We start from the raw sequence: 22,340 nt of genomic DNA, 5'->3' as shown, positions 1-22,340 counted from the left end.
AGAGACCACACCCCTAAGAGATTGCAAGTGCGTCGCCCAGTCAGTCAGTGCAAGGGTCTTTCTCACAGGTCACTAGGACATGAGCTGTGCTCAAAGATATTCATACCACAGCTTTTAGTCCGTGCACAGATGAGACAGGCACATCGCGCCCCTTCACGTTAAGGGTAACCTTAAGTACTGAATAACGATCCGGTTGTTTGGATCTCACGTTGTCAGTGATGATGGTCAGGACTTCCTGCATGTGTTCTTTCATTCCTGTTAAGTGAGCAGCCTATTTCCCCTGACTCTGGCCCTCCATATTCTCTCACTGAAAGACCGCCCCCCTCTCTCCGCCTCTAGGATTTCGTCGAAAAGAATTCCGTGGCAAGCTAGCCATTGCCATTACAGCAAATTTTATCAACCGCAACACAACCGCAGAGGCCAAAGTGGAGGAGATCAGCGGCGTGGCTTTTATATTCAACCAAAAATTTTTCCAGGAGCTGAGAGAAGCCACAGGTTGGTGGCAGTGCCTCCAGAGCTCGGGGCTCATGGGAGTGGGTAGCCTTGGATGTCACTGCTGTGCCTTTTGTTGGCCGTTCTTTAGTCATGCCTGTCCTTGCTTTTAGCACGCTTCCACACTACTGGGCGTCCCGTGTTAGTCCTCAGCACAGTGACCGGTCTGCTCTGGGGGTGACTTTGTTTGTTTTGCCTTCTGCCAACTCCTCCCCAGCCCCTTCCCCCTACCGTACAAGCTAGGTTTGCTGCTGCATGGGCAGGGTTTGGTTGATATCCTGACCTTTGGTATCACTGCTGGTCTTCCCTGAGGTCATCTGAGATCACCAGCAACCATTGCTAGTCAGGAATGGGCTTGTGTGTGACTGTTTTCTGATGGATTCAGTTAAGGCATAGCTATAGATATTTTGTTGCAGTAGAACAAAACAACAACAACAAAAAAGTATCTTCATTCTGTTTTCTAGAGCTTGGTTTCTGCCATTCCATGCATCTTTCAGGTTAACTAAATAAAAATCCAATATTTGTCTGTCTGCAATTAGGCATCTATCCTGTTAGAAATCTAGGCGATTCCTCAAGCATCCTTGGTTATCACAGAGGTTTTACCTGGTAAACAACCCATCCCCTCTCGTAGACTGGCCTCTCCTTTTCCCATGCTGGTGTCTTTGTTTATTGTCGGTCATGGTTGATGCCTAGTGAGTTGTAGGGCAGCACAAAAGAAAACAAACCTCCGGGCTTCCAGGCTGTGCAGGAAGGGAGGGTCTGCACCCAGACAGCTTTCCTGCCCGGTACTCCTCAGCCCTTTCCGAGAGACCCAGGCCCCGCCTTGCAGATCCCCCTCGTGCCCCAGTCCCGTGAATTCTCACACGTCTGTCTGTCTTCTGCTTGCAGGTATTGACTTAGAGAACATCGTCTACTACAAAGATGACACACACTACTTTGTCATGACGGCCAAAAAGCAGAGTTTGCTGGACAAAGGGGTGATCCTGCATGTGAGCAATGGCTTCCTTTTAGGCAACAGTTTTTGTTGAACTGCTTGATACAATCACTGGGAAGAATTTTATATTCTGATGGGTTTTTTTTTTTTTTTCCCTGTAAGGGAAGAAAAATGACACTGAACACATCTGGAAATTGATGCTACTCATTAGTTTAACTTAAAAAGTATTCTTATTATTAAAAAAAAATTATAACTGTAAACAGGAGGAGGAGAGGAGAAAGGGCCTTTGCAGCCATGATTATGACTAGCCCTAACGGTTGCCAACACCGCCAATATTATTTGGATAAGCCCCACCTCTTCCTCTCTCCCCTCTCCTGCTTGGCGACTTGTTCTAGAACAACTGGCAGCTTTCACATCATGTATAATTAGCCAGTTTAACTTTAGGTAGCCTGATTTACAGTTATAGCAAATTGCATAACCGAAGGCCTTGCGCATTGCTAGCTAGGAACTCTGCCATGAGCTACCTCCCTAGACTTTGTTTTTTTTTTTTTTAAAGAACTATTTCTTTTGAGACAGGCTCTTACTAAGTGGCTTGGTCTGGCCTTGAAGTAGCTCCAGAGCCCAGGCAAGCCTCGAACATGGAGGCCTCTGAGTAGCTGAAACTACTGCATGTCAGCCCCACCAGGCCCTGCCTTAGTAGGTCCTCTTTTGGAGGGCCCGGGGATGAGTGTTGAGCCAAGAAGCCGCACTGGAGTTTACAGCGGCCTGACGGAGACTCAGGTTTTGCCAAAAGTGTGGCTGCTGAGGAGACTGCGGTTTATTAGAGGCTTTTTTTTTTTTAATTGACAGCAAAGGCCTGGTGTTTCTCCTGAGGCAGTTCCAGCTCAGCCCTTTCTCTGGGTAACTAGTTGTATGCTATACCCTGAGTTGAAGACTTGACATCTAAATCACAGGCTGGCTCCTTAAGGAGCATGGCTGTCTCTCACTTGCTCTCACAGATCGGGGTGTGAGAAATTACTGTCTCCATGCCATGAATGGATAGAAGAGGCCTCACATGCGCTGACCTGGCCCTGTGCAGTCCCCCGCCCCCAGCCTCAGTGCTGACTCTTAGGGGGCCCTATGTGTCTGCAGGATGGTAGCACATCAGGCCTCTTATAATGAGTCACAACACTGCTTTATCTAGAGCATTTATGGGGAGAGAGCTGACACAAAGTCTCCTTTCCACAGTGAACTTCGGGTCTGCATCTCAGCACGGCAGCCCCGTGTTTACCCTGCCAAACAAAGGCCAGGCGTGGTTGGCTGAGTTCTTTATACAGCTGGCTAGTTCATCGTCTGGGGCTCTTCTGTTGCCATTATTACAACAGGTGGGATGATGAGGACTGAGTTAAGACTCAGACCAGCCATCCACGCAGAGCTGAGCTTTCGTTAAAACTGATTAAGAACCATCTGGGCTGCAGAGGTCTCATTTCCTTTGCCCCTTTATTTTTGTAGTGCAAGGGGGACTCATCCTGCTAAATACTAAAGTCATGGTGGCCACATAACATTGAACAAAGAGTATCTCCATGGCCATCTTCATTCTCTGTGTTTTGGCTTTTGACAGCTTATTGTTGTAGCTGGGTTCTATCAGGGGCACTTGGAACCCATCAGCCCCTCTTTAGGGGAGCAGACTTGACTTTACATGGAGAGCCCATTTTGTGTTTGCTGGTGGAGTTCTCTGTTCTGTATAATCTGGAAATCTCCAGTTCATGTTGAACGTGGTCCTTCTCATCTTCTGGACCTCTTCTTGCTCCACACTGCACTTCTCTGCACACTAAAGCTTTTGGGTTTCCTTTTGGGTGTGCTAAGTCCGAATTTCTTGCTGCCAAAAGCCATCAGACCCCCAAATTAAAGTGATCATGGGAAGCGCCCTAAACTTTAAAGTTGCCTTTTCTGGTTGCAAGCTGCTGTTACGTGGCTAGTTTATTTGATTTCATAACAACTCTGAGATAGATGGGTCAGGATTACAGTAGATTTCCTCCTAGTGAGTGGAAAAGCCAGGTCGCTTTACGCAGCAAAGCTGATTCACTCCCAACTAACACACCCACTCCCCAATTCCTTTACCTTTTAATTGGTATAAAAGATTCTGTTTAGAACTGAAGACCGAGTTGGGGGAGGGATACCACGAGACAAGGCTGTGGTTGATGTTTCTTGTGGGGTTCTAGCTAGCCAACTGGGCATCCATCTTGACTTTCCCTCTTCCCGGACAGGACTACACAGACACGGAGCTGTTGCTTTCCCGGGAGAACGTGGACCAGGAGGCCCTGCTGAACTATGCCCGGGAGGCCGCAGACTTCTCTACCCAGCAGCAGCTGCCTTCTCTGGATTTCGCCATCAATCACTACGGGCAGCCAGATGTGGCCATGTTTGACTTTACCTGCATGTACGCCTCTGAAAATGCCGCCTTGGTCCGGGAACAGAACGGACACCAGTTACTAGTAGCTTTGGTGGGAGACAGCCTCCTGGAGGTGAGTACCGAAGGTCACCGAGAACTAAGTGGTAGATAGAGGCCGAGGTAAAGAGGCAATAGTGGTGAGGAGTGAGGCCAAGTGTCCAGGGATGACGGTGAGCAGATACACCCTTACAGGAGCTGCACCAGCAAGGAGAAACGATGATGGGTCTTTGGGATGCTGGATTGCTCCCCTCCTGTCATAGCTGAGTTACTTGAACTCTCTTTCCTCTGCAGCCTTTCTGGCCAATGGGGACAGGAATCGCCCGGGGCTTTCTGGCTGCTATGGACTCTGCCTGGATGGTACGAAGCTGGTCTCTGGGCACCAGCCCCTTGGAAGTCCTGGCAGAAAGGTAATGGGAAGAAGCCGTGGGTGCCTCTTACAGGACTGGGGAGTCGGCCTCATGCATGTTCTTCCTCCCTCTTGATTTTTGTTCTATCTTTAAAGATGCTCTCCTGTCTGAGCAGAGGAAAGGCAAGGTATTGTTTTATAAAATCACAGGAACCTCAAGGTGGTCTGCGTGTTGGCTGGTCCAGATTTCTTTCCAGTAATTATGTGAGCAGAAGGACAGAAGCAGCAGCTGGCAGCTGTGTCTCTCAGAAGCCAGCAGGGCAGTGGGCGTGGCCAGCTGGAAGGGGAACTCCAGCTTGTGAACGTCTACTGAACCCCTGAATGTCAGGTGTTTGGAAGCAGATGATTGTGAATGAGGCTAGGACACAAGGACTTACTTGATGGTTACCTTGCCCAGGAGTAGTAGATGCGTGAGATTTCCTGGATGAAACTGATCATTGCTAGGATTCTGTCTTAGTTACTTTTATATTACTGTGACAGAACATCATGACCAAGGCAACTTAGAGAAGACAAAGTTTATCTGGGGGCTTACAGTTTCAAGAGACCATCATGGCAGGGAAGATGGCAACAGGCAGGCAGGCAGGCAGGCACAGCACTGGAGCAATAGCTGAGACCTCACCTCTGGGCCAGAAGCAGGAAGCACAGAGAGGGAGCTAAACGGGAATCTCAAGGGCTTTTGAAACCTCAGAGTCCACTCCCAGTGACACACCTCCTCTAACAAGGCTCCGGATCCTTCCCAAACAGTTCCACCAGCTGGGGACAAAGTGTTCAGACATACGAGCCTTTGAGGACCACTCCCATTTAAACCACATTTCTCTCCCCGGGCCCCCATAATTTTGCAGCCATATCATAATACAAAATGCATTTAGTCCTAATATAAATATCTTACCTATCCAAAAATGCCCATGGCTCAACACTGTAAGTCACAGTCTCTTCTGAGACTCAAGGTAATCTCTTAATTGTCAGCTTCTATAAAATCAAAAAGCAAGTTACATACTTCGAATACAATGGCACAGAATATACGTTACCATTCACAGATGGCAGAATGAGCATATAATGTGAAAATACTGGGCCAAAGCAAGACAGAAGCCCACAGGGCAAGCTCCAAATCCTGTGGTTCCAAGTCTGACGTCCAGGGGTCTGGAAAGCTCTGTCCTGCCACCTGCAGCACACACTGGGCCTGTTACACTCCCATGAGCCACTCTCCCGGGAAGACATCCCAAGGGTCCGCCCCTTCCATTATCCTGGGTTTCAGCACAGTGAGCTTCATGCTCACAGCTTCACACTGCAACCCCTTGGGGCCTCCATGCAGGGACTCCCCTGCAGTAAGCCTGGACTTGGCAGCTCTCCTCAACCACACAGTACCTGCACTCACACATGCTTCGTGACTCCAGAGCTTGAACCCGGAGTCTGCTGTTTCCAAGTCCTGCTGCACACTTGGGATGGAGCCTGGCCCCTGCTTGAGTGACATTTGCAGCAGCTTTGGCTGGTTGTTGCTCTTTAGGAGGAGAACTGTAGGCCTTTTCCTCTCACCAGCTGCAGCATAGCCGTGTGGACCTTGCCGCACCACACCCCTTTCTACATTTCCCAGCAAGCCTCTCTTCATCTCTTTCAGCACAAGCCTTGGTGCCAACATTAAATTTCCTTGTCCCTGAATTCTCCTCAAACTGTACATTTTCCCCCACTTACTCTCTTTCATTGTAGACCTACATAAAAATGTTTACTAATAATCATGTGTCAAAGTCACTATTAGGCTGTCTTGAATTCTCTCTCTCTCTTTTTTTTAAAAATATTTATTTATTTCTTTATTATAAGTATGTACACTGTAGCTGTCTTCAGACACTCCAGGAGAGGACATCGGATTTTTGTTACAGATGGTTGTGAGCCACCATGTGGTTTCTGAGATTGGAACTCAGGACCTTTGGAAGAGCAGTCGGTACTCTTAACCGCTGAGCCATCTCACCAGCTCCTTGAATTCTCTTTTGCCAACAAAATCAGTTTCAGGATTAAGACAAAGGCAAAAAGCAACCACATTTTTTTCCCCTCTCAAAAGTATCTCATGAATGGCTTTTAGCCCATTGCTAATGTTGTTCTCTTCCAAAACCCCTTGGACGGGGCCTTCATAGTATGCATTTCTCTAAGTGTTATTGTCTTCTAAGCTCCTACTGTAAGCAGGCCACGCTTACAGTGTTCAGAGGTTTCCGTAGTCCAGAGTCCCAAAGTCTTCCATACTTCCATAGATACCCGCTAAGTGCTAGAATTAAATGTGTGAGCTACCACATCTACCACCTCACCAGCACCACGCTGAGGTCCTGACTTCCAGCACATGGCCTTTGGGAATGTAACCACAGCCCTGACAGACTCATCAAGGAATAAACAGTCCTTTGTGCTAACAGAGAAGGTGTTTTTAAAGTATCCTTCGTACTTCAGATTTAGTATTCTACTATTGAGGGGAAGGTTCAGCAAAGATAACTCCGTGGTATAAGACTGTGCATCCCTGTAGCCCTACAAAGCTGGCCACAGGGTTCCTTTTTAATTTCTTAAAACCCACATACTACATACCAGTCCTCAAAATTAGCAGCATTCGACGCTGCCCACCACACTGCCCGAGCTCTTCCTTCCGGCCCTTTCCCTGGTCTGGGACCATGGAATCACTGAATACTGGGGATTTGGTTACATAGGTTCGTCTGTGATGACCGTTTGGCTGACCCGCCTAGTGACTTGTTTCTTGTTACTGCCGTGAACACACGGTTGTATGTCATTGCGTGTGAGCACACAGTTGTATGTCATTGCGTGTGAGCACACAGTTGTATGCCATTGCGTGTGAGCACACTCTTGTATGTCATTGCAGGGAAAGCATTTATAGGTTGCTGCCTCAGACCACCCCTGAGAATGTGAGCAAAAACTTCAGCCAATATAGCATCGACCCTGTCACTAGATATCCCAATATCAACATCAACTTCCTCAGGCCAAGCCAGGTAAGAACCTTCTTGTGAGTTTTGTACACCTAGGCCCATGTTCTGGATGCTCGTAACTCGGGTCAGTAGATCAGATAGGAATGTGTAAGTGTTTGTTACTCTATCGTATATACTCCAACAGGAATGAGTGTAGCTGTGTTTGTTATTATACAGCACACACTAAGTGATCCATGGTGATGTGTCTGTGTTGTTGAAAGCAGGTATTATTTCCCATTAACACACTCATCACAGAAGGTCAGTCCGCCCTTCTTTTTCTTTATTGGTTGGTTCTTTGTTTTGAGTTTGGGGTTAGGGTGGAGGTGGCTTGTGCCCAGGCTCAGCTGGAACTTACTTCATAGCCCAGGCTGGCTCTGAAGTGACGCTTATCCTCTTGAATCAGCTCTGAGTGCTGTTGGTTGTGAGCCACCATGCCTGGCAAAGCAGAGGTTTTTGTTTGTTTGTTTGTTTGTTTTTAATAACTTGTAGAAGATCAGAAGTCACAAAAACAATAGACCTAGAATTTCACCCTTGCCTCTTGATTCAAGCCACGTGGCGAGAGGGAAAGGGAGCTGACTGGTTCCGTAGTTGGGAAGGGTGATGTCACTCCGGCATCACCACCCATTGCCTGGCACTCAGCCAGGTGGTTTGGCTTTCTCTGAACCTCAGTTTTTCACCTTAGAAGTGTAGGCGGTGACCCCTGCCCACCCACAGCATCGCTGTTAGGCAAATGGGCTTTAAAGGCTCAGACGCTCTCTGCCAGTAAAAGGCATCAGCCTAGACTTTGCACTGTGTTCTCTGGAGTCTGTAATACCGCCTTCTTGTCAAGAGTGGCATACTTCAGAGCAGGAAACAGCCTGCTTCACACATTCGTCTGTATTCTAGAGGCTTTCCTTCTTTGCCTTCTGTCCAGTGTTTCCGGGCTTCTTGTGTGTGTTTGCATGTAGATTCTGCCTAAGCTTTACCATGGCATATAGCTCTGTTTAGTCGTGCAAGGCCCTAACCTCAGCCCCCAGCTCTACCAGAAGGTAAACATAATGGACTCTACCAGCTGGCCTCTGTGATCATCGATTTGGTCATTCTTCTTTTAAGTGGGGAGTTGTTGTTCAGGGTTTACGTTTCCTTCCCAACCTTTCAACTTTCTGCCAGGTGCGCCATTTATATGATAGCGGAGAAACAAAAGATATCCATCTGGAAATGGAGAACCTGGTGAATTCCCGAACCACTCCCAAGCTGACTCGCAATGGTGAGTTCCATAATGGGCTAACCTGTTTGAAAGAAGTCTCCACTTATCCGTCGAGCCATTGCATGACCACAGTGCTATCAAAGGCCCTGGGCTGCGGCCAGTGGTTTCACCCTCTGGGGTTATTAGATTGCTGCCAGGGTATGTTTTGACTGTCATGACTGGGGTAGGTTTGCTTGCTAGTGGCACCTAGTGGATAGAACTTGGGAATATAATGCTTACATGTTCTGGAATACACAGAACAGTCCTCGCACACAGAGAAAAGTACTGTGGTCTAATGCAGTATAAGAGTAGAGGTAAGTTATTGTTGTATGAACTCTTCCTGGGGAGATATAATAAGTGGATGTCTGTTTGCCCCACATAGGGAACCAACAATAGACAAAACTACTAAGTCCACTCAAGGGCAACTCTGTGCACCAGTGAGTTAATAAGCTTGCCTGCAGGAACACAGGTGACCTCCAGACATCCACATCACTGAAAGTCCCTCTCCCACAGAGATGATGCTTCTCCATAGCTGAGAGGTGGAGTCCTCCCTTCACTTACCACCTGCCTTCTGTCTGCCTGGCACCTCCTAAGACTGCTCAGCTGAGGCAGAGTTTTGAAAAGGTGGGAGGGAGGGAGGTGTTTTCTTCGTCCGAGGGATCATCAACAGCTTAAGGGTTTCTTGGCAGTAATGACAGCTGCTTTGATGATGATAGTAATGGCTGTCACACTTGGAGTCAGTGTCCTGTGACAATCAGTTACAGATCCTGGAGAGAGTGAGAAAGAAGAGGTGACAAAGTGTACCCAGTGCACACAAGCTCCTGGTCAGCCACACACACACCCATGTTTTGGGAGAGGCCTTGTAGCAGTGTGGTCAGTAGCCTTCTAGCTGGGTCCTGAGCCAGCCGCACCATCCCAGGTCAGATGTGAAGGCCATTCTGTATTTCATGTGTATTGAAGGGTTGTTGGAGATTGTCCTTGGAGAGCGGCCTTGAGTACAACGGGTTGGGGGCATTAGGACAGACTGAGTAGGGAAATACACTTGGTGCAGGGAGACTGTTTAGGAGACAGTTCCATAGTCTGTATGTGAGAGAGGCCAGATTTCGGGGCTGATCACAGAAGAACCTGGACTTTGGGCCCGATACAAACAGCTCTCAGGCCTACCTGTGCCATGTGTGAATCGGGTGGCCGTGGGCATAAGACTTAGAACCTCAGAACTTGAATTTCCTTGCCTTTGATCTGGAAACAATCCTGCTCTCGGTTGTGGTCAGGAGGTCTCTGGCACATCGCTCACCACAGCACTTGGTGCACAGTGGGTGGAAAATCACAGGTCTGTCGTTGTTATTAATATTAAAAGTCTGAAGACACCACAATGGATCAGCACGGACAGTTAATTGTTCTGAGAGATACCAGGTAGGTGGTTGTGGTTTATGCTGCATCAGTGCAAACAAGGTGGAGGAGGCCGGAAAGGTCTGAGGTCTCTCTTGAATGGTTTGATTTAATGTGGTCATGAGATGTGACGGGAGAAGTGAAAACCTGCTGGCAGTCGGAAATTTGAGAACAGAGACGGTATCGCTCAACCATTCCTGTGTTCACCTGTGGTTCTGAGGTTGCCTGAATGTGCATGGAGTAGATAGGTATGCAGACACGGGGAATGCCTAAGTAGATCAATGTCAGAGCCAGTTGTCTCAATCTATGTGGTTGGTCACTGTGAAAGACCACTGTGCAAGGTTCTTATCACAGTCATTTTTAATCTGCTCACAACTCTCCAGGTGACTTAGTGTAAAGCTAAATACCCACTGCCTCTGTGTCAGGAGCAGACTTCTCAAACACAAGTCAGTGCTCACGGGTTCTCTTAAGTATGAGCAGAACTCCTCATGATGAAGACACATCAGTGAGTCAGAAAAATGTGTGTGTCTTTGCCTTGCAGTGGTCTCCATATGTGACTGTTTATAACACAGGTTGCCAGCCAGGGCCCAGTTGTGGTCTGATTGGCCTTGCCGTTGTCACCCCGCAGTCTCTTCACTTGGCTCTCAGTCAGGACCTTAGCAAGTGAGACTAAGGTTTTGTTTGCTTGGGTTTAAGGTACTACAGGAGAAACCTTTTCTAATCTAATCTCCTGGGTGTTGCTGGGGAGGAACCAGCTTCCTCAGCCTGTTGCCAGGCAACTCTCCAGGGAGATCTTGACTCTGCTGCCAGTGAGGTATCAGCTCTGCAGGTGGCACTTTGCCATCCGCTTGTCTCCAGGAGTGCTGCTGGGACATGGCTTCAGAGTGGCAGGTCCTTGTCACCCTGCTCAGCGGTATCTGTCTGGGGCATTGACCTAGGAATCGGATAGGTGGTACCTAAAATTGTATCATCATGAAACTGTCATGATGCCGGTGACAGACATCAACTTGGGCTTTACTGCCTTCTGCTGAAAATAGAACTGACATTTTGTCCCCACCCTTGGTAATGTTTTCAAACTGCACTTTTGTACGCTATGTCAGTGTTATGAGGTAAGCACACTTCGGTAATTATTTTTATTGTTTTAGAATCTGTAGCTCGTTCAAGCAAACTGCTGGGGTGGTGCCAAAGGCAGACAGACGGCTATTCAGGAGTAAATGTGACAGATCTCACTATGTCTTGGAAAAGTGGCCTGGCCCTGTGTGCAATCATCCACAGATACCGCCCCGATCTAATGTAAGTCATGACCAATTTCATTTTATATTTACCAAGGAGTCCGGAGCTCCTTATGCAAATTTTATACTTTTTTCCTGGTATGAATTATATGGTGAAATGCTCTCTCTAGAAGGCCCAGATTTTACCTTCATTGTCTTTAAAACTCAACCCCCAAAAAGTTAGGTTTAAAAAAAAAAAGTCAAGCAATCAGAAGGTCAACAACTAGTTTTAACACCCACCTGGGCCTGTTAACTTTGAACAAAAGAAAACTGTTTATTGGCCTCCGGTTGAACTCTCCATTTTTGGCTAGCTCTCTCCCAGATGCTGTTGGTCACAAGGGAAACCTGGCTTGAACACTTGGCTGGCTCATCCCCACAGAAAACAATAGATTCATACCTGATTTACGATGGTCTTGGGCATTTTCTCTGTTAAAGATTATACTCTCTACAAGTGTTCACCCCAGCACTTCGTGCAACATCACCTCACCTGCTGTCCCTCTGATAGGCCATCTCTTACTCCTCCATCTACAGAGTCAGTACAGAGTGGCCTCCGGTCAGCTACGTGGACAGAGTGCTCAGATCCCCCCACCCCACAGGCACTAGTTACTATGGAAGCCAAACAGAGTCGGAGACAGCAGCGCAGCATGGTGGATTATCTTGGCTGCCTTTTTTATCATTAGGTCCAGGTTTTGCCTGTTATTTTAATGACTGGTTAAGGACTCCTAAAAGGCATAGCCCCTGTTTTGCGATGTCAGCAAGCTAATGATGCAAGAGCTAATAAAACCAGCCTTGAGTGGTGTGGATTAACACCGAGGACCATGTGTAAGGCTCTAGACTTGATCCCCAGTACCACAAGACAGAACAGCTGTAGCAGGCCTAGCCTGCCATCCCAGCATTGAGGGGGTTAATTAAGCAGAAGAGTTAAGAGCCTCGGACTGAAACTGTCTTCTAGAAAGAGTAAATAAATATGGAGAGGTGCGAGTGTAGCCTTTGCCTAGCGGACAACAGGCTTTTGGGGTTCGATTACTAGGCAAAATTAAACGACTGGGGAAACATTTGATGTAAAGGACTCAGACGTACATCACACTGGGGAAGGGCAAGGAGGGAAAACAGCTGAGTGGCAGGACAGAGTTTGTGAAGCTGAGGTGTGTGTGGGGAGGTATGTGTGGGGAGGTGTGTGTGCTGTTCTGTCTTAAAGGGAAGGCAAGGAAGAGAAAGGAGTAGTGAGGTGGTAGGTGGGTGGGTGGGGTGGGGCCAAGGGTCCTGCTGGGACACCCAAGTGTAGCCTGAAGAAGGCTTGAGAAGAGGTCAGAAAGCCCTCAGTGGGTGACTCAGCACCATCCGAACTGCATTCAAGATGAATGTTCAACGTTCAGGCCTTAATAGGCTTAATCTAAGAGAAAAGTAATTTGTTTTAAATGGGGAAAAAAAAAAATCGCTGAGGTCAGTGGGTTAACACAAACGGAGAGCTGCCAGGAGAGTGTGAAGTCAGCTGAGGAAAAACCTCGCCATCACTTCCCTCACAGCAAGAGCTTAAAACCTAGTGGTGGAGGAGGAGGGGGTTGTTTATCCGTGGAGATGGTTGGGAAAGCTCAGGAGATTCAGCAGTGGGAAAACCTGAGGAAGGTTTTAGAATTCCCCACAGGAGGAAGCTGAGTAAAATTTACCAGCACTATTAGGGCAAGTGACAGCCCCGGGACATGGAGTGCTCTCTGCAGACAGCGTCATATCACTCTCGGATCACTCTCAGACATTGGTTTCTTTTGTACTTGTGGACAGGCGTGCAGGAAGACATATGACGGGAGTTCCTGTCCTAGAGCTTACATTATAGTAAGAAGTTGGTGTCCCCGGAAGATGCAAGATATTCTCTACCCACCACATCTTCTCCCTCCAATCCCCCCACCCCGTTCTCTTTTGAGAGGGAGACCTATAGTCATTTCTCCCAAAGGTGGTGTGCATTTCCTTAGTCAGGAGGAAACCTGGGGGACAGACAGGCTGATCTGCCCTCTGATAGGATACTGTGTTACGGTTTTAGGACAGTTACCCAACTTGATCTTTTCTTTCTTTTTTTTTTTTTTTTTTTTTTTTTTTTTTTGTCCTGTTTCTCAGAGACTTTGATTCTTTGGATGAGCAAAATGTGGAGAAGAATAACCAGCTGGCCTTTGACATCGCTGAGAAGGAACTGGGCATCTCTCCCATCATGACGGGCAAGGAGATGGCTTCGGTTGGGGAGCCCGACAAGCTGTCCATGGTGATGTACCTCACGCAGTTCTACGAGATGTTCAAGGACTCACTCTCCTCCAGCGGTGAGCTCAGGGGTGGAGTCGTGGCCTCCTGCCTGTGCAGCGGGGAAGTCTCTAGAACCCTGCTTCACGTGATCCCTCTCAGCAGTGTGTTAGTAACCATGTGCTGTTTTCAGAGTCTTTATCTACAAGTATGCAAAGCCAACGGGCGTAAAGCTTTTTTCCTCGACTCTGCCACCTTCCCCCAGCCTCTGTCAGACTCCTCCCCTCTGCAAAATGACTCCTGCTGGACTTGTATATTGTAATGCTGCTTCCCTTTGTAGCATCCTACCCAAACTGTCCTGTGCCCCAGTGCTTTGCAAAGACTCTTCCCAGTCCAAGATCTTTTGTCCTTTCTTACCTCTTTATTTTTTTCATTTGCGTGCGTGAGTGTGTGTGTGTGTGTGTCTGTGTGTGTCTGTGTATGTGTGTCTGTGTATGTATGTATGTGTGTGTGTGTGTCTGTGTGTATGTGTGTGTCTGTGTGTGTGTGTGTGTCTGTGTATGTGTGTCTGTGTATGTATGTATGTGTGTGTNTGTGTGTGTGTGTCTGTGAGTATGTGTCTGTGTGTGTGTGTCTGTGTGTGTGTGTGTGTCTGTGTATGTGTGTGTGTCTGTGTATGTCTGTGGTTGTTCCTAGGGCCTCATGAGTATCAGGTAAGCTCCTTACCACTGAGCTACGTCCCGGGCCTCTGTTTCTCTGCTAGTATACCCGGTGGTCCTCTCGCCAGTGTCCTGCAGTGATGTCTCTTGGTGCTTCCTCTCCTTTGCTGCTGCTTTTATTCTGCCCCTCTTCCTCTTGTTTCCCTTGCAACGTTTCCCTCTTAGAGATTCCCAGAGATACTTTCTTGGCCCTTAGCCTGCTGCCTTGGCCAACACTTAGTAGGGCTCCAAAAATTATTTCTGTTGCAACCTGTTCTAGTTTCCTTTTCTGTTGCTGTGATAAAAGCTCGGACCAAGAGCAGTTCAGGGGAAGAAAGGGTTCACTTGGCTTACACGGTGCATCGTCAAGGGAAGTCAGGATGGGAACTTAGTCAGGAACCTGAAGGCAGGAACCACAGAGAAACACTGTTGACTGGTTTTCTCTCTAGTCCATTTGCCCACAGCTTTCCTATAAAAGCCCAGGGCCATCTACCTAGGGATGGTGCCCCCACAGCGGGCTGGGTCCTCCTGCATTAGTTAATAATAAGACAGCCCCTCCCCCAAGCCCAGTGCGACTTAAGCAGTTACTCAGCCAAAGCTTTCCTCTCAGATCACTCTGGGTTATGGTAAGTGACAGTCAAAGCTACCTAGGACACCACTTACAGTCAAACATTGTACTTCAGAGTCTTGGCCACAGCATCTGGCCTGGGGATTGTTCAGCAATTCCATGTGTTCCACCTTGGGCAGGCTCTCAAATTTCCTTACATTTCAGTCTCCCCGGGTAAAAAGAGAGTGATGGCTATAATAATACTGTGTTATACTAAGAATGTGTAACACCGGGAACTAACCAAATAAATAGTAATAACTCATTATCATTTCTAATTACTATACTCAAAATCACTATTGCGATTTTCACATAATATTAGAATATCATCCAGCAAGATGGCTCAGTAAAGGTGCTTCCCACCAGACAGTAGGAACTTGACAACCTGAATTCAATCCCTGGACCCCACAGAAAAGCAGAAGGGAAAACTGACTCCATAGAGTTGCCCTCTGACTACCACACAGGTTGGAGACTGTGTGCCCCCACCCCCCACCCCACAGAAGATGATGATAAGGAGGAGGAGGAGGAGGAGGAGAAGGGGAAGAAGAGGAGGAAGAAGAGGAAGAAGGAGGAGGAGGGAGGAGGAGGAGAAGAAGAATCCACAGTTAATTGTACCCTCCTCCCCACAGTGTCTTCAAGCCCATATATCGTCATGCATATGAATATGAATATGCATTTTTTTACAACACAAACCCTGAACCCCGAGTATCCCTATTCATTGAGAGGCCCTCTTCAGACACAACTAAGAACATGGCCTCTGCTGTCCCCCAAACTGGCAGCCCTGTGTCTCGTACCTCTCAACCCTCCACCCCAGCCTGAAGTTTCCTTCATCAAAATTTAACTTGGGCAGTCTGCTATGATGGCTACAGGCAAAGTGCAGCCTTTACGAAGGAGACGTGTGGGCTGGCTACACCTGAAGTGTAAGGAATGGGGTTGGTTTTGTGTGTGTGGATGAAAAGAAAGTGTCTAGACCTAAGTGTGCGTCTTCGTGCTGTTTCCTAAGAAGACACACGCTCTGTCCTAGTCGGTAACACATTAGAGATCTGTGAGCTTCCTTCTTGCCAGTCCCCTGTAAGAGAGCATGGATCTGGTCAGGGCTTTGTGGCACCGTCCTAAGTCAACATTGCTCTCTCCTGTTCACAGACACCCTCGACCTGAATGCAGAGGAGAAAGCCGTCCTGATAGCCAGCACCAAATCCCCCATCTCCTTCCTGAGCAAGCTCGGACAGACCATCTCTCGGAAGCGTTCGCCCAAGGTGTGTGTAGACCAGGCACAGTAACAGTGTCGTAGTCGGCGCTAATGGCCAAGGGAGGAAGCCGGGCTAATATCTGCGTCTTCTCTTGGTGCAGGATAAAAAGGAAAAGGATTCGGATGGGGCTGGAAAGAGGAGAAAAACCAGTCAGTCAGAGGAGGTGAGATTCACTGGGGCTTGGGTCAGGACTGATGGACTGAGTTATCCTTTTCAGTTTAAGGGTTTGTTTGTTTGTTTAATGTATACATTTGTATGCCCGCGTGAGTTTATGTGCACCTACCCTGGGAGGCCAGAGGGCATCAGATCCCCTGGAACTAGAATTACACATGGCTGTGAGCTGTGGGTTCTGGAGATAGAACCTGGGTCCTCCGCAAGAACAGTAAGCACTTCTAACCGCTGAGCTGTCTCGTCGGCCACCTGGTTTAAATTATTCATTCTGAAGTTGCTATCACCAGACCTCTGCATAAATCATCTCTTAGGAGAGGGTCTCTGTTTTTTACTTCATTGTATTTTCCAGAAAGTAGCAAGGAACATGCACACGTGTGTGCTCAGACTTTCTCTTCACAAAACCACACGTGTGGCAAAGCACGCTGGCTTTGCTGAGATCTGGTTATGCCAGCACGGGTCTGTGTGTCCCACTGGTGCCTTGCATCCCAGGATCTTGCCGACCCTTCACATTAGAATTTGCAGAGTGTCGTTAAACACCTTGAAGCTGCTGTGCAGTTCCTGCCCACATGTGGAGAGATTACCAGAGGTCCCCTGGGACCCATCCTGACTCTTAGATCTTGCTTTCTGCCGGGCAGGAGGAGCCTCCCCGGAGCTACAAAGGAGAAAGACCAACGCTGGTGAGCACCCTGACGGACAGACGGATGGATGCTGCCATTGGGAATCAGAACAAAGTGAAGTACATGGCGACCCAGCTGCTGGCCAAGTTTGAAGAGAACGCACCTGCTCAGTCCACTGGCGTGAGGAGACAGGTAAGCCCTGAGCTCAGCTCCCAAAAGGCCACATGGTACAGGAAGGAAGGTCTCCCTCCGTGGAGCAAGATGCAGTGTCATGCCACAGCCCCCAGACTCTTGTCTGAATCTTACACATTCACAGCTCCGTTAGCTTTGCCTCAGGTTCAAGGAATCTGTGACCAGAATCACTAGAGAGATCTAAAACGTATTTGTCTGGATGACCATAAACACTCTTATGTCCACATATATACACACTTGAATTACAAAAGAAGCGTGTAGCCAGCGTGATGGTGTGAACTCGAAGCCGAGGTGAGAAGATCGTGGGTTCAAAGCCGGCCTGGCCCACATCAGGATAAGCCAGCTCAAGGAAAGGAAAAGAACAGGCTTGTTGGAGGAAATCTGGAAAGTGTAGTAGAGATGACTAAGGCATCTACAGTCTGTCAAGTTTGCCTCGTTTCTTACTGGACTATTTCTGGGGGCATTCTTGTTTTCATGGTGGAGGCCACTCTGGGGACAGGCTTCCTTTTCTGCCTTTGGTTTTTTGACCATGGCCTACCCCGGTGACCTCTCAGCTTACAGGCATCTTCAGAGTGTGTGCACACTGTGTTCTTCTCCGTCCCTAGCTGTGGTGGATGGTTTAGTTGCTTCTCATCCTTAATAAGATACAGCCGTGCAGTGTCCGGGATGCGTGCGCTCCTGCGAGCTAAGATTCTTTCCCAGGAATGTGAGCCCTTAAGGTGCTCTCCTTAAGCCACATGTGAGAGTCCAGCAGCCACACACATTGTGTCCCTCCTTGCTCCGCAGAAGCCACCTAACTTCTTTACAGAGAAAGGCCAGGCAATTTCAGAGTCTCTGAAATGTCTTACAGCGCCCCCTGATCACCTGAAAGGGAACCGGGAGAAGGGAACCGGGAGGACAGGAGGGCAGGCTCAGTCTCTCTTCATCTTCTCTCTGCTTACAGACCTTAGCTCCGTAGGGGCAGGCAGCAGCCCTGCGTTTGCTTCTCATACCTGGCTTTGGGTTAATGTCTCCACCATCTTTTCCCTTGTGTCACAGCAGGGAGGTTAGCTTACTCTGGAGCAGCAGAGATTGCTGCAACCTCTGCCAGCCCCACCTCAGGAGGCCAAAGTGCCCTCCAGTGAGGCTGCTTTCTTCATTCGAGGGGGGGAGTTAGTTTTCCAAATCAGATAGTAGTCTAGACCCTAGAGAATTCAGGCTGGGAAAAGTGTAACAAGAACCACAGCTTGTCAACTCCCCCTTTCCCCTCTCCCGGTTTCTGCACTTGCGTTTGGCCTGGGGACGAATGCCATTGTCTTTCCTTTATTAATGCAACTTCATAAGAGAGAACTTAGCCTGCTCACCTCTCCACAGTTTATAGATGTGTGTCTGTCCTCCACAGGTACCTTTCCGTGTCTTCTACCTTAATGTATTTTATTTTGCTTTGTCTCCATGTCCTGCCCCCACTCCCATGTGGCCTGTGTGTGTGTCATAGCCGACACAAGAGCGTGGGGTCAGCCAGCCGTCCTGCTGCCTGCCAGAGCAGGGTCGCCCAGCTCCCATTCCCCAGTGGAAACAGGTAAAGGAATTGCTGGGGTCTAGAATGGGCTGCCACAGGCCTTTCCCCGATCCCTGCTCCTGGCCCACCTGAAAGCCTCGCTCACCCAAGCAGGAAGGCACTGGACTGTGGAGTGATAACTTAGGGAAACATTTGACAGGCGGTGTTGGTCTGGTTCCGTGATTGTATTAACTCCCTGGGATCTGAGGAGCGAGCGTCTTCAGAAAGCTGTTGACTTGGTATTGAAGGCAGCTGGAATGATGTGGGAACTCGTCAGGGTATGGCCCTTGAGCCCTTGGGTCTTTGCTGCTGTAGCAATACTCCCAAATTGGCTTTTTAGTAGCCCATCTCCAGGTGACCTTTGTCCTTTGTGAGAATTGGGGAAAGCAAGGCTTTTGGTTTGAGGCAGGAAATATGAAACTAGCCTTGAGTTATGCATTTGTTTCTTTCAGACCTATACAAAATGTTCAAGGGTGGTTCTCCACCCACCTTAGGATTCTGTCCTCATGTTTTGGTGAGGGGCTTGGGAGCTGTGACAGTGACTCAGTGGCAGAGCATTCATGAGACCCTGGGCTCCACCCCAAAACAAACAAAACACCCCTTCTCGGGACTCCTGGAGCCCACTCAGGGGCAGAAGGGAAGACTGGTCAGTCTGAGGGAAGCGTCAGCCGTTTGCTCCCCAGTGTCACAGTTGAGCAGTTTGTCGCTGGGGTTGGGAGGGATGCTGGATGAGCTTTCAAGTTACAGGTGTCACGTCACTCGAGTGGGCACCGAGGTGAGGTGAGCTGGGTTCTGTTAGCCTCTCCCTGGGCCAGCCTCACCAGCTCTCTTGCTAGGAAGCGCTGAGTGGGGTGTTACTGAACTTGCATTTGGAAGAAAATGCGTCTTTCTAACCTAGTAATACTCCACGTGGAAGACAGGGCCCAGGGAGGGAGAAGGAAAATGCAGGAGCAGTGCACAAACTCACAGCAGAAGGTAATCTGCCTGCCTCAGTAGGCACTACTTCACAGAGGTAGGCCTTCTGAGGGTGTCATCGAGAATTCGTATTTTAATTTTTTTTTTTTTTGTCCTTTGCTTGAAGCCTTGGTGGAAGGGGATAAGTGAATCCCAACCCAGAGTTTGGAATCGTAAAGTTTTATCCTTCCTGGAGAAGGCCTGAGGTTAGAACAGAAGAACAGAAGAGGAAGGTCTGGTGTCACCTGTGAGCAGGGACATCGGTGGCTCTGTCTTCGGTCTGGGTCGGTGCAGCTTTGTTGGTTGTGCCGGGAAGGAGGGGACAGCGTATATGGCTCAGAGTCTGCTAGCTGGGTCTTGGCTTCTGTCCTGGTGAAGACAGAAGGGGCAGCTTAGAAGGTCACCAGGCACCTGGTTCTATGCCGGAGTCCAGTAGCCAGCAGCATTGTGCCAGGTCCCATGGAGGGGCTGCTTTTGGTTGTTGTTCCTGCCTCTTGGATTTGTCATCCCCTTTACTGTCACCATCAGTGAGCAGCAGGTTGGAATGGAAGGTTAGTTAGAAAGCCTTGGGCAGATGAGAAGAGCCTTGGTGACCGTGAGCAGTGAAAACACTTTAGATCCTCAGGTCCTTTGGGCTACATTGAATCATGAATTACACAGTGCCCACAGCAGTGACACACTGTACCTCACACACTGTCCCTGCAGAGTGTCCAGTACACACATCCATCATTTGCAACTCTGACGTATGGGTTTGGCCCTCTAGATGTGACTATCTTCTGAAAGCTAGAGATGTGTCCAGAGAATGGGGTCTCAGAGCACGGGGTGCCTGGGCCACTGCTGGCTGGCCACTCATCTCCAACAGGCTGGACCTCACTGTGACTCACTGTGTGTCTCTTGAAGTGGTTCTCTACTGAGGCAGGAGGTGTGGCAGGCGTGGCATTCCTTGGCAGAGTTGGCCCGAGAACCTGTTCCCACTTAGGTCATCGTGTGGAAGGGAGAAAATGGGCAACAGCTCTGCTTGCCAGTGGCTCCGTGCTGCGCTTTCCAGCATAAACACTGCAGCTTGTCCTTTGCCCTCTCGTTCCTTTTGATCTCAGGAGTACATCCTGCAGACAGACGGCCCCTGGACCAGCCTAGCTTTGGGAGCAGATTGTCATGTGAGGTGGGAACACACAGTGGAGATGTTTTTCTGACCTTACAGCTGCCACACCTCCCCACCCCACCCTCCTCCCAGTGCGGCAGTCTGTACAGGAAGCTGAGAATGTCCTGGAAAGTACCCGAGAGGCCCGGGTAGCATGTGCTTGTTTCTCAAATGGCTGAGAACCATGAACCGACCTACCGAGAAGGGCGTATGTGGTACAGGCGGGATGAAGGATGAGCTTGCAGTTACTCTGTCGAGCCTCTTGGCTGGCATTTCTTTGTAGTTTTTAGAACTGTTGGATGTGAGTGAGGGGCTTCAGGCATTGATGGTGCATGGCCACAGGAGGCTTTAATGGGAGGGTGTTTTTGCTGCAGCTGTGACCTGGTGTGCATACGTCATATGATATCCCATGGGGGTCATCTACCTTTTCCGTCTACTTACAATCAGGCCCATTTTGGGGTGCCCATCTTCCCTGATAAAGCCCTTGAAATTACAGAGCATTATACCAAGGTTTCCCCAGCTGTTTAGTTACCTAAGCCACCTTGGCTTGAGGCTCTGGTCCAAGATGAAAAACAATCACCCTGAACACAGAGTTAGGTGCTCTGGCGGGTGGTCAAGGAAGGGGCCTCTTGGGATGCTTTGCACATATGTAAATGTTCCTCATACCTGTCTGGAGCCACCCAGGACCTGTTTCAACCATGTTCTTTCTATTTGTGTCTGTTGGTGTAAAAGCGACGGGAAAAGGAGCGCTCTCGGACCTGCCCCAAAAAAGTGATCACTCTCTCTCCTCCCCCTACTCCACCTTCCTGCCGGGCGCGCAGTGGCCAGCAGGTGACCCTCTGCATGCTCTATGTCCTGTCTGTCCTACCACCTACACTACGAATGTGGGGACCAGCTCAGTAGTCACTCTTTTCAGGGATAAGTTTTTTTAAAAATGACTTGTAGGAAACAAACAAACAAACAAAAAAAAAAAACCTTCATTGCTACAAGCTAACAGGACCTCAGATGAGGGCCCTGTGCATTCAAATCCTGCATGCTCTGGTCTAGCCCCTATCATGGGAGGACAGCCGTAGACTAAAGCATAAACTATATTCATCTCAGATCCAACATCTGTAAGTTCCAAGAAGCACACATTTTTGTAGGACCGCACTTATAGTAGCCGTGTTTCTTTTGCTGTCTGATACACTATGGTTAAGATGTGCACAAGAGAGCTTCGTGGGGCCTCCCTGCATGGGTTTGGCTCCTCCTGATACTGACAGCCTGCCCTCTGGCTTATACAGCTTCTTCTAACCAACCCAGCCACCCATTCACACTCCAGGCAGATGGTTAAAGCATTTGAGAGCCACCAGATACTTGTGGCTGTTGACCGTACAATCCCACATTTAGGGTGGACACACCTATACTGTGTGCACCCAGAACGGCTTGCTGACCTTTGAGCTGAAACCCTATAAAATAAATTTTAAAAAGCCACTTCCGAGGGCAGGATCTGTGACAGGATATTTTCATAATGAAGGTAGCCTACCTCAAAAGTAACCACTAACGACACATCTGGTTTTACAGGCCTTTCTCCTCCCGCCCCTGGGCCTAAGAACTGAGCCGTGCTGGCCGCTGTGACGGCCCAGTGCCTCCTCTAAAGAAGGACTCACAGTTTGAGCATTTGTTCTGCCCCTCAGTCAGTCAGTCCCCACAGTAACTGTGGGGTAGGTCCCACCATCATCTCCACTTTGCACTCTGAGGCGTAGAGTGGAGAGGCCAAGGAGTTATGCAAGAGGGCAGGTGAGCAATGGCCCCAAACCGAATAGGAGCCGTGAGACGTCCAGAGGCCAGTGCTGGGCTCACACTGCCTGT

At 48.8% G+C, this 22,340-nt stretch overlaps 1 protein-coding gene across 14 annotated transcripts in view; it reads left to right on the top strand.

Annotated features, from left to right (window-relative positions):
* Positions 1 to 22,340, top strand: part of Mical3 (microtubule associated monooxygenase, calponin and LIM domain containing 3) — a 176,660-nt gene that overhangs the window by 70,297 nt on the left and 84,023 nt on the right. For 11 of the 14 annotated variants that reach the window (XM_029534843.1, XM_029534849.1, XM_029534847.1 and 8 more), the window contains exons 6-18: positions 340 to 495; positions 1,381 to 1,481; positions 3,673 to 3,930; positions 4,149 to 4,264; positions 7,115 to 7,241; positions 8,367 to 8,463; positions 10,977 to 11,124; positions 13,212 to 13,408; positions 15,774 to 15,886; positions 15,981 to 16,043; positions 16,687 to 16,860; positions 18,335 to 18,418; positions 21,225 to 21,323. In XM_029534843.1, coding sequence (XP_029390703.1) covers positions 340 to 495; positions 1,381 to 1,481; positions 3,673 to 3,930; positions 4,149 to 4,264; positions 7,115 to 7,241; positions 8,367 to 8,463; positions 10,977 to 11,124; positions 13,212 to 13,408; positions 15,774 to 15,886; positions 15,981 to 16,043; positions 16,687 to 16,860; positions 18,335 to 18,418; positions 21,225 to 21,323 — 1,733 coding nt within the window. The remainder of the gene's footprint in view (positions 1 to 339; positions 496 to 1,380; positions 1,482 to 3,672; positions 3,931 to 4,148; positions 4,265 to 7,114; positions 7,242 to 8,366; positions 8,464 to 10,976; positions 11,125 to 13,211; positions 13,409 to 15,773; positions 15,887 to 15,980; positions 16,044 to 16,686; positions 16,861 to 18,334; positions 18,419 to 21,224; positions 21,324 to 22,340) is intronic. The other 3 variants (XM_021188783.2, XM_029534850.1, XM_021188787.2) reach the window with 1 other exon arrangement.

This window comes from Mus pahari, chromosome 2 (genome assembly GCF_900095145.1).
Source record: "Mus pahari chromosome 2, PAHARI_EIJ_v1.1, whole genome shotgun sequence".
NCBI classification, from domain to species: domain Eukaryota; kingdom Metazoa; phylum Chordata; class Mammalia; order Rodentia; family Muridae; genus Mus; species Mus pahari.
Note: the sequence above shows the minus strand (reverse complement) of the source record. Positions and strands in the feature narration are given on the sequence as shown.